This window comes from Triturus cristatus, chromosome 12, assembly GCF_964204655.1.
Source record: "Triturus cristatus chromosome 12, aTriCri1.1, whole genome shotgun sequence".
In the NCBI taxonomy this organism is placed as follows: Eukaryota; Metazoa; Chordata; class Amphibia; order Caudata; family Salamandridae; genus Triturus; species Triturus cristatus.
The window spans coordinates 828,023,182-828,036,867 of record NC_140595.1 but is presented as its reverse complement, the minus strand read 5'-3'; the positions used below and the strand labels follow the sequence as shown (position 1 = coordinate 828,036,867).

Below are 13,686 nucleotides of genomic sequence, written 5' to 3'. Positions count from 1 at the left end.
GTGCTAGGCGAAGCACTCTTCACAGAATCTTCCCAAGAAGAAGGGTTATCTCCTTTAGGAAAAGGAAAATTCTCCATAGCCATCATATACAATGCCAACCTCCTTTCTCTGTCCTGAATGGTCCTAATTTTAACTCTTACATTTAGATGCTTTATCATTTGGATAAAAGCAATATACACTGACAAAGATGATCATCAATGTAAATCCACTCAAACAAGGTTCGAAAAGGGATATCTTCTCTCTGTAGGCCATGGTGACAGTTAGCTTTTGGGTATAAAGATCTCCCTAGTACAGCATTTGATCAAATATCCCCTAAAAGCAGCTCATAGTACTTCAGTGCAGACGATCGGGCTGCTTCAAATCCAGGGCAGATCAAGAAAGTAACAGATATTAGGTTCACTGAAAGGTTAGAGCAGAGCTCTGCCAAGGGGCTCCCACACACAAGGCATGTGGTAAAAATCAGCTATGGCAGCCTCTAGAGTAAGTAGGAGAGCTTAAGCTTCTATCCCATTACCTGAAGCTTGGGTTCGTTCAAATGAGGTGGCTGCATGATTAAATAGAGATTAGCTGGCTGGGAGAACAGCTGCCCACACTCTGAAGATCACAGCTGCCCACACTGTGAAGATCAATCCTAACCTATCAAGTCTTCTGGCACCTGGCTGTTGGATTCACCACTAAAACATTAAACAGAATGAAGGCATTACTAGCTGAAGATAACCACATTAAAATCCATAAAAAACAAAAACTCAAAGCTAAAGTAATTGTAAAGTCCATTTATTTTCAGTTGCAAGTGCCTCACCCTTGCCCCTTTCCAAACAAAAGCCAGTCTCACATTCTGCAAATATAAGGGGATGAAAAATAAGACAACTGTATGTTTGACATTTGTTTTTTTGCAGCTTTTTTCTTTTGTTATAAAACAATCATTTACAAATTGTATGAAAGTTAAACACTTAATAATCATCTTAAATATCTGAATTTCGATTGACAATTGCTCTCCACTGAAACGTGGATGCTTTTTTTTTTTAAAGCAATAATAAAAAATAAAAAACTGGAAAGAGGCCATTTGGAAGCTGCAGTGAAGCACCTGTCAAAGATACAACTGGATCTGTAACAAGCGCAGACCAATCAGAAGTATACAAAATAAGCAGGATCTATTATTACAGCAGGAAACATTGTTATGCCTTATGCTTCCTAAGAGAAACAATAATAGATTTCCTTTACTGCACTATGTTGAAGATGAACTGAAATCACCTTTAACTCCAGCCAAAACAAATTGTGGAATTTTCGGCTGCAATTTCCACGAGAATGTTAAACTCCTACCCAGACTGGTTTCCAAAAGGAGGGTTGGAAAAAATACGTTACCACAAACTTAACATAAATGGAATTTATTACAACTCCCCTGTAGTTTCTGAATATATCTTTAAGTCCTCTCGTTGGGATTCATATGGACACTACAGGCAAACCGGACTGTGGTAAATGAACAGGCTTGGCCCAGCTCAAGATTCAAAAGGGATTCTAGTGGATGGACAAACTGACTCAGCAGCACTAGAAATGTGGCAGTTTTCCTTTCCATCGGTGTGAAGCCACAAATTATATATATATAAAAAATAAAAAAAGATTCTGGTTACCTAACTGCACCAAACCATACTAGAGCCCTTGGGTGCAGAAGGTGGAAAATCTAAGTGGTTACTAAGACAATATTTAGTTCCGGATTTGTTTTTGTCTATACAGATAGGATGTCCTTTCACTACAAATCACGACAACTAGGGTGCAATCCACCCCTTCAATTTCCCTTCTGGCTTTCACACTAGGCAAGCCTTTAGTCTAAATTTCAGGAGTATGTATGATGGGACCAAATTACTAACGAACCACAAAATGCTATTTGGGAGTACATAAATACTGAATTTAATTATTTCTGGATTTTTTATTACGAAACGAGATGAAGTAAATGATCATTCTGCCCTAGTTTAATATGAAGGAACTGGCTAGCATCTTTTTTTACGTGTTTAGCACCACTAGAATGTCAAGACTAAATCATAGTAAGCCTATATTGAACAGCAACTAGATGGATATCCTTGGGTCCTTGTTTAATAAAGTTACCTTTAACAGACTGTAGGTATAAGCACCTCAAGGGTATCCTGGTCTGCTTCCTTCGACCCACTGGTGCAGGAAGCAGTGCCGAGCTCTCTTTTTGAAATTCTGGTCCTCTGCGCTGCAAAACAAATTTCATCCAAAAAAAAAGAAAACTAATCTGGTGCAAAATGATCTTGGTTTTAAGAGTAAGTCTGTTTTGAATAAAATGCCCTTTAGATGTCTGAAAACTGCTCCATGTCCTACTCCTGCTACCACTATCCTAAGAAAAGGGAAAATGGCACTAAGGATATAGGTCAGAAGCTGACCGACAAACCGAGCATTATACCATTCCTATTTAGCCATCAATGCAGTTCCTGGAAATATCAATTGGGATAAGAGCACCAAAAAGGAGGACTGTGGACCAAGTCCATACAGAGGAAGAAGTGGGGCAGCACTAGAAGGAAAAAGGGATTTGTTTATCAGTTCCATTCTGAACAGTGAGCAGGCAGACACCAAGATCAGACCACAGGCTCCAAGATCAGACCACAGGCTCTATGGACTGCCCATGCTCTATGGCACAAAAAGATTACACATTATTGGGATGCCACTTTACTGTAAACCTGGCAGTCAGGTAATAATGGATTTCAGATAATACATAATGTAAAGGGACATGTAGAGCTTTTACCAGACAAGGGCACTGTACCCATTTAGAGGATGTGATGCCCAATACACAGCCTGAGTTACCAAATTAAACAAACCGAAGATTAAGGTATATGGTGATTGAACTGAAAAGGACTTTAAATTAAGGTGAAACCAAAATTAAAACAAAACTACGGCAAATTCATCTACTTATTTGCGCCATGCCTTTGTGCATAATTATGTAAATAGCAAAGCCTTTTAGGCCAGATAAATTCAATGAGCAGTTTCAGGTCCCAAAATTCCCTGAGATGGTGTTGAGAAGTGTTGGGGCTAGCTGCGTTTCCTAAAAATCCTGACAAACTGATTTAGAAGCAAATATGAAATGCAATCTTAAACAGCTGCCATTCCCAAACAACTGGTTCTAAGAGAAAGAGGGCTTGAATACCAGCTTCAATCGGTCTCCCTAAAGAACAAGATTTAGATATAAAGTAGGGTTGTACACCAGCTTCAACCGCTGTAATTCGCAGATAACGAAACATCACTTAAGGCCTGCTTCACTTCTGAAAAGTCACCATAGCGGGTTTTATGATCAAACATATTTGGAGCACCTCTTCCCCCAATAATTCAAAGACAGCTGGTTCCATGAGTAAATAACATTGCTCAGGGGGTCATGCAAAACTTGGGTTTGCGAAGAACGTAGAATGATTGCGTCAGTTACCAGATATACATTTTAGTCAATTAACAGTAGATGCCGAAAAAGGAACATGGAATTACAGATTTTAGCCACAACATAAATAAACTGGGAAGGATGTATGTAGTAAGAAGGATGTGGTTATTGGAACAAATATGGGCGAAAATACTGAAACTAATTTGCCAACAAGGACGCCCATATGCCATTTAGTTCTTGCTATCAAGATGTGGAAACAGCCCACACGTTTCCATTCTGGATTCTTAAACATGAATATTCAGAGAGAATTGGAAGCTCTTAGTGCCAGCACCAGTCATGAATTTAACATCCGTGGGTGGGGAGGGGCGTGGCCTGGAGGGGAGAATATGCTCTGCCCCTTAAATGTTTTCACACAGCAGGGGTTCAAAAGTCCACACAACAGGATTCCAGCCTGGGAAGGTAGATGGCTGTTTGCAGAGGACAGCAAGCAGTAGTTTCCTTTTAACAGCCTTGAATGACAAGCATTTTAAATTTCTGTATAAAGCAAGTTTTATAGATCAATTTACAGTCAAGAAAAACTGCAGCTCCACACCCCTTCCATCAAAGTTTAATAACAGTAGATGCTGACGTATGTGACAGTTGATGGGGAGTCAAATGGCCATTGTAAACAGACTGCCCAGAGTCCGATCATATGCACTTGCTGAGCATATACCAGTGAAGGGGATGCAAATATCTGGTCCACCCGGAGTGAAGAGCTCTTGGAAACACATTCCCACGGCAAGACATCCGGGTACACATGTGCACATAACCCTGCATTCCAGCAGCTGAACTGACTGTACTGCAGCTGAAACGCCATTTTCTTTGAATCCTGTCTCCAGCTGGTTACTTGAAAGAAGAATGGCTCTTGTGGAAGAGATAGATTGGACGTTGAAATCCTGCAAGAGGGACCGGAAACACCAAATCAGAAAGGCTTTCAAAAATTGGGTTAATGCAATTAAGATCCCCTGTGATCCACTGAGAATAAGGAGTGATGTACACTAGCACAGGCAAGGGTGAGTGATCCACCCTGGTTTTCAGAAGCATGAAGCTCCCTCCAGACCAGAAGCAGGGGTGGCCACAGCCGCAGAAAGGACCACCTTACTAATACAGGCAATACAAGCACTCCCTCAACCCTAGCCGCGAAGCCTGGGAACCAGTACATCAGCAAGCACAGGCACTCCCCTCCCCTACACCCAAGCCTGCTGTGAACCAATACAATCAACAAGTGCAGCTCCTTACTGGTTCCCCAGCAGCCCACTGTGAAACTATACATCAACAAACAAAGGTTTCAGTGCAGTAGGAACATTTTCTTACCTGTAATCTTAGTTCTCTTTACAGGGGAATGTTCAAAGCCATAACCACTGAACTTCGAGCACTTTGCAAAATGTGTATATGTGCGCAACTTTATTTGTACACCATTCATATACTTCAATTTTAAAAAAGTACGTTGCAGCCCATTTGAAAAAACCTCCAATTATATTAAAATAATCACCAATTCTAAAGAGGTTAGCACTAACATTCTACAAACCTTTTTAAAAGTTGTATGATGGAGGCATGCATGGTTAAAGCATGTGGGCCTCTACAACGCAGCCCAAACGCGACAACCACACATTCCATTGACACGCATTTTTGTTGTAAAGGCACGTTTGATAAGGGAATGTACGTGGTTAAGTTCGTCAGAACCCTAACCCTTCCCCAAGCTTCCATCTCCCCTGCGGAGACCTAAAAACTACCCCTCGACATAGCCCTAAAACACTGCCCATTTAAAAAAAAAAAAACTACCGACCCCCCCCCCCCCCCCCCCAACACTCGAGGCCTGAAACCCTTCCCTCACCAGCCCTTAAAACTACCCCGACCCACCCTCACTGAGCCCTAAAACCTTCCCTCACCCTTAACCCCCCCCCAAACCTAGCTCTTAAAACTACCCCAACAATCATCCCCCCCCCACCCCCGAGTTAAAACTGGAACCACTGCCCCCTTCCAAAACTCAACCCGCCCCACCCGAGCCCCCAAACCTTCCCTAACCCACCTCCCAAACCCTGCCCTTAAGACTACCCCTCCCAAAGTTTTAAAACCAGAAACTCTGCCCCCTTCCAAATACTATTCCCCCCCCCCTCCCCCGAGCCTTAAAACCAACCCGGCCCCAGGCCCACTTCCCGGTCCGCTTTTCGTTTGGACGTGTCCTTTCTGACGCATCCAGTCAATCTCCCCACCCATCCAGACAGCTAGACCGTACACTGCCTTAACCCTGCATATGTTATTTTCTGTACTTGCTATACCTATTATGGGGTCTACGATACTAAGAAATTTGATAGTTGTGATATTTAATTGAAAATATATTAGCGGGTTCAGGCTGGCGATCACTGCCTGCTGGCATGTGTGCACACCTATGCTGATAGTCAGCAGGGGAAAGTAATCTCCTTTGCAGCAGTTACTGAGGACAGATACATAGAATAGGAGATAGAGATTCTCCCTCATGACCGTATAGGCGGCAGCTTGTGTCATAGTTGGCAGAATGGTGCCAAGCCGGGAGGGGATATCATAAATTTCACTCGCCTATTCTTAGAAACACGAGTAAGACTTTAATCCAGACAGGTGCAGGTTATATAGTACTGTTGCTTTTTTTGAAGAGTACGAGTTAATCACTAACCATGCGTGGGCACGTTTGCACAGAGCTGCCTTATCTTCTAATGTAGACATTTTTGGCCGTGGAGAATGTCACTTGAATACTTGCTGAGAAGGAATATGCTACTTACCAGTATGCATCTGTTCTTGGCATGTAGAGCTGCAGAGTTGTACACTTAGCATAGGTCGCCATCTGGTGTTGGGCCCGGATGTTTGCAGTTTGTTTTTCTTCTTGGACCGTGCTTGGAAGTCACGAGTTTGGTGACTCCTCCTTCGGTCCGTACTGCGCATGGGCTTCGGCTCCATCCTCAGATTGTTTTTCGCCAACAGGGAAATGATGGAGCGTAGTAATAACAGTGAGAAACCCATGTGTGTTGTATCTAAATAAGATGGACTGGAACGGATACAGGTAGCCGGGGAGGCGGGTGGGCGTGTACAACTCTGCAGCTCTACATGCCAAGAACAGATGCATACTGGTAAGTAGCATATTCCGTTCGAGGCATATGAGCTGCAGATTGTACACTTAGCATAGATTATATAGCAGTACCCAACCTTAGCGGCGACCACCGGTATCCGTTGCAGCTGTTTGAAAGAGTGTTTTTAGTACAGCCTGGCCCACCCTAGCTTGCTGCTGGGAATGCACATCTACACAGTAGTGTTTTGTGAATGTGTGCGGTGTAGACCATGTGGCTGCCTTGCATATGTCATCTAAGGGTATATTCCCTAGAAAAGCCATAGAAGCCCCTAACTTTCTTGTAGAGTGGGCTTTAGGGGGAACAGATAATGTTCTCTTTGCCTTCTGATAGCAAATTTGTATGCATTTTACAATCCACCTAGCTATCCCTGATTTTGAGATGGGGTTGCCTTTATGTGGTGGAGAAAAGGAAACGAACAACTGTTTGGTCTTCCTGAAGGGTTGCGTTCTTTGTATGCAATATAGCAACGCTCTTTTCACATCTAGTGTGTGTAAGGCCCTTTCCGCAACAGATTGGGGTTGCGAAAAGAAGACAGGTAATTCCACTGATTGATTGAGGTGGAAGGGGGTAATGACTTTGGGCAGGAACTTCGGGTTAGTTCGAAGTATGACCTTGCTGTGATGCATTTGTATGTAAGGTTCCTGTATGGTGAACGCTTGTATTTCACCAACCCTTCTAAGGGAAGTGATAGCTACAAGGAAAGCTGTTTTCCAGGTGAGAAATTGTAGCTCACATTTGTGCATTGGTTCGAAGGGCGGACCCATTAGTCGTGTAAGGACCAAATTTAGATTCCATACAGGGGAGGGTGGTGCCCTGGGAGGAATTACTCGTTTAAGGCCTTCCATGAAGGCTTTAATAGCGGGCACTCTGAAGAGTGACAAATGCTGTCTGTTTTGTAGATAGGCAGCGATCGCTGCTAGGTGTAGGCGTATGGATGAATACGCCAGGTTACACCTGTGAAGATGGAGCAGATAGCATATGATGTGTTGTATGGATGCATCTAGAGGGTTGATTGTATTGTTACGGCAGTACATTACAAATCTTTTCCACTTTGCGGCATAGCATGCTCTAGTGGTAGGACGTCTGGCTTCCATGATGATGTTCATGCAATCAGGGGGAAGGTTAAGGTACCCGAATTCTAAGATTTCAGGAGCCAGATCGCCAGGTTGAGCTGAGCTGGGTCCGGGTGCCTGATTTCTCCATGGTTCTGGGTTAGGAGGCATGGGGAAAGGTGCAGTTTTTGATGTGGTACCACTGATAGTTGTAGTAGCGTGGTGTACCACGGCTGTCTGGCCCACGTCGGAGCTACCAGAATGAGTGTGAGGGAGTGCTGTTGTAGTTTCCTGACCACTAATGGAATTAGTGGGAGAGGTGGAAAGGCGTATGCAAATCTGCCTGACCAGTTCATCCATATCGCATTGCCCTTGGACAATGGGTGTGGGTATCTGGCGGCGAAGCTTGGGCATTTTTTGTTTTCGTGGGTGGCGAAGAGGTCTATTTGAGGATGCCCCCACTGTTGGAAGAATGGGTGAAGAACTTGTGGATGCAGTTCCCATTCGTGTAGTTGTTGAGTCTGTCTGCTGAGCAGATCTGCTATGGTGTTTTGTACGCCTGGAACATGTTGTGCCAGGAGAAAAATGTTTTGGGGAATTGCCCATCTCCATATGCTCTGGGCTAAGCGGGAGAGCTGGGGAGAGTGTGTCCCCCCCTGTTTCTGTATATAATACATCGCAGTCATGTTGTCTGTGCGAATGAGGACTGCTTTGCCTGAAATCTGCTTTTGGAAAGATTTTAGGGCTAGAAAGATCGCCAAAAGCTCCAGATGGTTGATGTGGAGCGTTTTTTGCTGTGGCGTCCATAGACCTTGCATTGTGAGGTGTAAGAGGTGCGCTCCCCAGCCGGAGAGCGATGCGTCCGCTGTTAGAGTCACTTGGGGAACCGGGTCCAGGAACGGCCGTCCCTTGGAAAGGTTTGTGGTGTTCCACCACTGCAGAGAGTGATGTGTGCGGCCGTCCACCAACACCAGATCCGTCAGCTGACCCTGGGCCTGGTTCCACTGTTGTGCTAGGCACTTCTGAAGTGGACGCATGTGGAGTCTTGCATGGGGCACTATGAAGATGCAAGACGCCATCATCCCTATGAGCTTCATAAACACTCTTGCTGGTAGAGAGTGTTGAGGAAGGAATATTTTGCGTAAGGCTAGAATGCTTGTGATTCTGGCTGAGTTTGGATAGGCAATACCTTTTGAGGTGTCTATGGTGGCCCCGAGATATTGCTTTGTGTGAGATGGTATGAGGTGGGACTTTTGGTAGTTCACCGTGAAGCCTAGCTGATGAAGCAGTTGGATGGTGCTGTTTGTATGTTGCACGCATTGGTGGTAGGACGCGGCTTTTATGAGCCAGTCGTCTAAGTAAGGGAAGACGTGAACATGTTGACGTCTGAGGTGTGCTGCTACTACGGCTAGGCATTTGGTAAACACCCGTGGTGCAGTGGTGACCCCGAAGGGGAGAACCTTGAATTGGTAATGTTGCCCGTCCACCACGAACCTGAGGTATTTTCTGTGAGAGGGGTGTATTGGAATGTGAAAGTACGCGTCTTTCAGATCCAGTGTTGTGAGAAAGTCTCCCTGGCAGAGGAGTGGGAGGACTTGTTGTAAGGTGACCATGTGAAAGTGGTCTGAATGTATGTAGGCATTTAGAGGCCGGAGATCCAGAATGGGTCTGAGGGTCTCGTCTTTCTTTGGGATTAAGAAATATAGGGAGTAGACCCCTAGATTTCGTTGATTGTCGGGTACCTGCTCTATGGCGTGTTTCTGGAGGAGCGAGAGTACCTCTTGTTTGAGCAGTGTGGAATGCTCTTGGGACATTGGGCGGTGCCTTGGTGGGATATTGGGTGGGGTAGATGTTAGCTCGAGGCAGTACCCTGACCGAATGATTTGGGTCACCCATTTGTCCGATGTTATGGACTCCCATACGTGGATAAAATCTTGTAGTCTGCCCCCGACCGGAGTGGAATGGTCGGGGGGGAGCGAAGGGGAGTCATTGTGCGGGTGGGGTGGCAGAACGGGTATTGTTGGTTTTGCCCCTGCCCTTATTGTTGTTGCCTCTGTAGCCACCTCTTTGGTTGCCCTTTGAAAAGGTATTTTGAGGAGGGGATTTGTAGGAGGTAGAGGCATTATCGGTGGAGGAGCCTCTACCTGTGCCACGAAAGGACGAGCGTCGAAAAGAACGCTTAGAGGCTTGGGTCTGGAGCGCTCCCATAGACTTCGCTGTGTCTGTATCTTTCTTCATTTTTTCGAGCGCTTCGTCTACCTTTGGGCCAAAGAGTGTTTGCTGGTCAAAGGTGTGATTAAGTATTGATGTCTGGACCTCAGGCTTGAACCCTGATATCCTGAGCCAGGCATGGCGGCGAAGCAGGACACTGATGTTTATGGCTCTAGAAGCAGTGTCTGCTGCATCGAGGGCACACTTAATGGAGGTGTTTGTGATTAGTTTGCCCTCCTGTATCAGGTCATGAGCTTGGCGTTTGTATTTCTCTGGAAGGTGCTGCATAAGAGCCTCTAATTCATCATAGTGTGCTCTATCATATCGCGCAAGCAGTGCTTGTGTATTTGCAATGCGCCACATGTTTGCAGCCTGGTAGGCGGTGCGTTTACCAGACGCGTCCAGAAGTTTAGATTCCTTGTCTGGTGGTGGGGCATCCCCTGAGGATTGGGAGTTAGCCCGCTTTCTAGCTGTGGAGACAACTAGGGAATCTAGAGGAGCAGGGCCCTTGATGTATGCAGGGTCTGTGGGTGCCGCCTTGTACTTCTTCTCTATTCTAGGGTTTAGTACTCTGGCTCTGACAGGGTCTTTGAATACCTCTGTAGCGTGCTTGGTGACACCCTTAAGCATGGGTAAAATAGCAGTGGAACGATCTTGTAAATCAAATGTATCCAGTAGGAAGTCTTCTTCCACTGGTTCCGTGTGCATGTCCACCCCATGGTAGTGTGCTGCTCTCTGCACTAAATGGTGGAACCCTAAAGAGTCCTCTGGAGGAGACGGCCTTGATGGGTATAGGTCGTCTTGAGGTACATTGGGTACATCAGGGTTATTATAATCCTCCCATGGATCTGGGGTCCCTGGTGGAGTGGGATCCATTGGGGCGTCCCCTGGGTCATTGTCCGGGTCCCCGTCATCCGGATCTGGGGATGGGGCCGGATCGTAGTGAGGTAAAGGTGGAGGGGGTGGTGGTGGGGGGGGGGGGGTGGCAGTGGGGAGGGTACTCTAAGGGGAGAAGTAGCTGAGTCCCTCTTTTTGGGTGGAGGAGGAGGAGCCGGAGCCTCAAGGCGATGCTTCTTAGTAATCACAGTCAAAAGGCCAGTCTTTGGATCTCTGGACAAAGTCTTTTGTAAAGGGTCTGGTGTAAACAGAGCCAATGGCGCCGAGTCGTCTGTCGGCACCGGCGATTTCGGAACCGGAGGTTTCGATGTTCTGTGTACGCCTTGCTTTTTGGAGGTCTCCGTGTGTTTCGGCGTCGAATGCTGTTTCGACGCCGGAGCGTCGGTGCCGACCGATTTCTGTTTGTGTTTGGTCGGCGCCGAGTGTCCAGGCTTCGGCACCGGTGGTTTCGGAGTGGAGCTGGATTTTGCAGGCTTCGGTGCCGAGTGGTGTTTATCGGCACCGGGCGTCGGCTGGCTCGATCCCGAGCTGCCGTGAGACTTTGAGTGCTTCGACACCGGGCCCGAAGGTGGGGTGATCGAGGCTTTGGTTTTGGTTTTGCCCAGGCCGGCAGGCGAGGGAGTAACCGGAGTCTCTTTGGTTTTTGGTGCGGGGCTGGGAGGGGGCATTGTACTCACGGCCCGCTGTCCTGGTGTTACGTCCTCCAGGTCGGAGTCGTCGGCCTCGGAAGCGCTGACGATGTCTTCTCCCAGTTCGGTGTGTGTCTGCCCCGAAGCTTCGGCGTCGTCTCCGAAGATGTCCGGTGGAACTGTCGAGGATGAGTGCGCCATGGTGCGTCGAGCCCTTCGATCTCGGATCGTTTTCTTCGATCGAAAAGAGTTGCAGGCGGGGCAGTCTCGAGCCTCGTGTTCCGGAGAGAGGCAAAGGTTACACACCTGATGGAGGTCGGTGTGGGGAAATTTAGACCCACATTCTGGGCACTTTTTAAACGGAGTCCTTTCCATCGGCCGGGACCGGAGTCGTGGAGGGCCCGAAGGCCGGTGTCGATGTACGGGATGGAAAAAGTGCCGCTTCGAGAGATGAAGATGATGAAGGAACTCGAAGAATCGAGGATTTTCCGTCAAGGCTGGAACCGTAGAAGTTCGAAGCCGGAGCACGAAGTATCACATCCGAGCCCGATGGCGGAAAAAAACAATCTGAGGATGGAGCCGAAGCCCATGCGCAGTACGGACCGAAGGAGGAGTCACCAAACTCGTGACTTCCAAGCACGGTCCAAGAAGAAAAACAAACTGCAAACATCCGGGCCCAACACCAGATGGCGACCTATGCTAAGTGTACAATCTGCAGCTCATATGCCTCGAACAGGGGTTTACTCCACGCTTCGGTAAGTAAGAAGTCCCTCAGCATGATGATCGTTGTCCGGGTTGCACCAGTTTGGTCCAAAGTATAGCATGCATGGATTTGGGAGGCGCCCATCTGAGCCGGTAGCACAAGTTAAGAAAACAGCTGTGACTGGCTCAGCGCTGCTGTGTGATGTATTCTAATCTCACTTGGGCAGGAGATGCACTTCTTGGATGGCGCAGGGGGGTTTTGTAGAATCTTCTGAACAGTTTGTCCACAGACCCAACTTTTTACCTTGAGAAGCGGGTCAAGGCTGAGGCACTGTAACTTTGGCGCAATGGATGTAAGAGCAGACATTAGACTAGTACACTTGGTATTTATGGGGCATCAGTGACCACTTGGCATCAGTGACCACTTGCTATCTAGAACAATTCCCAAGTACTTCTAATCTTTTCTCTGTTGGCGTTCAATGCCATTAAGATGCCACCTATTAGCCAAGCTGGATTTTAGGCTGAAGGCAACTGTCTTGGTTTTAGATATGTTGATCGAGATGGTTTCCTGTTGTGTAGTTTTGAAGGGTCAAATGTAATCGTTGCAGACCTCTGTATAGTTGCGGAGTACAAGGTCATCTGCATATAGCAGACAAGTCATTCTTTGGCCTTCTAGCTTAGGGGCGTGGCAGTTTACTTTGTCCAGATGGTTGGACATGTCTGTTATATAAAGATTGAAGAGCAGAGGTGCCAGCACACAGCCTTGCTTCAGCCCAGAGTTTGTATGGCTCCTCCTTGAGAGGCAGCAGCCATCACCCAGTTTGGTCTGCACCCAGGTGTTCGTATATAAATCCATTATTGTCCTCAGCAGGATGTCTGGTAAACCGCAGTCCCGTAGCTTTCACCATAGCGGACCTCTAGGAATGCTGTTGAACACAATTAAAGTCCACAAAGCAGGAGTAAAGAGTTCCTTTGCGTAATAGCTTTGTCATTCAATCAAGAGCCATCAAATACGTTGTGGTGCTACATTGGTCTCTAAAGCCGCATTGGTTCTTGGGGACAATCCTCTGTTCTTCAGGTCGTAGGCTGGCATATATATTGGCATCATCGTCGATTAGTGCAATAAACCGATAAAGGCAGGGATCTGATTTGAAGCCTCCTTTAAAAATAGTCTGATTGATGGAGCCTCTCAAGGAGTCCGGGATGGAACCAGTTGCTAAGCAGTATTTGAACAATGGTGTCAATGTCCAATACCAGAGTATAGGCTCGGAGGTAAACAGAGCAGTGGGAAGCCCATTAGGGCTGGGAGCTGCATCTTTCCGTTATCTTCTTAGTTTAAGGGTAGAGCGTTTTTCCATATTGCTAGTGGTCACGGAAAGATTTGGAGAATCTGGTGTACTGCTAACATGCGGAGTCGTAGGTGATTTGCTTGGCAGGCTACTGGATGGCGACAGGCATGCCAGTTTGTGGAGAAATGAAACAAAAGGAATGAGGCCCACACAGGTTCCAAAATGTTTGCGGTGGCGCTTCTTCTGGGGCCTATTGTGGCTTGGTTGATTAGTGACAAGAATTTCTTTGCGTTTCTTCCCGTGCTGGCGTTTGGCAGTTGCAACCAGAAGTCTGTTTTTTTCCTCTTCCGCTTTCCTAAACCATGAGCTTGCTTCACTCAGGCCGTG

The 13,686-nt window shown here is 46.7% G+C and overlaps 1 protein-coding gene across 1 annotated transcript in view; it reads right to left on the bottom strand.

Moving 5' to 3' along the window:
• Positions 1-758: 758 nt before the first annotated feature.
• Positions 759-13,686, bottom strand: part of MEPCE (methylphosphate capping enzyme) — a 51,961-nt gene continuing 39,033 nt past the window's right edge. Inside the window, exon 4 of the mRNA XM_085639319.1 lies at positions 759-4,314. Within this exon, the coding sequence (XP_085495445.1) occupies positions 4,262-4,314 (53 nt within the window). The 3' untranslated portion in view covers positions 759-4,261. The remainder of the gene's footprint in view (positions 4,315-13,686) is intronic.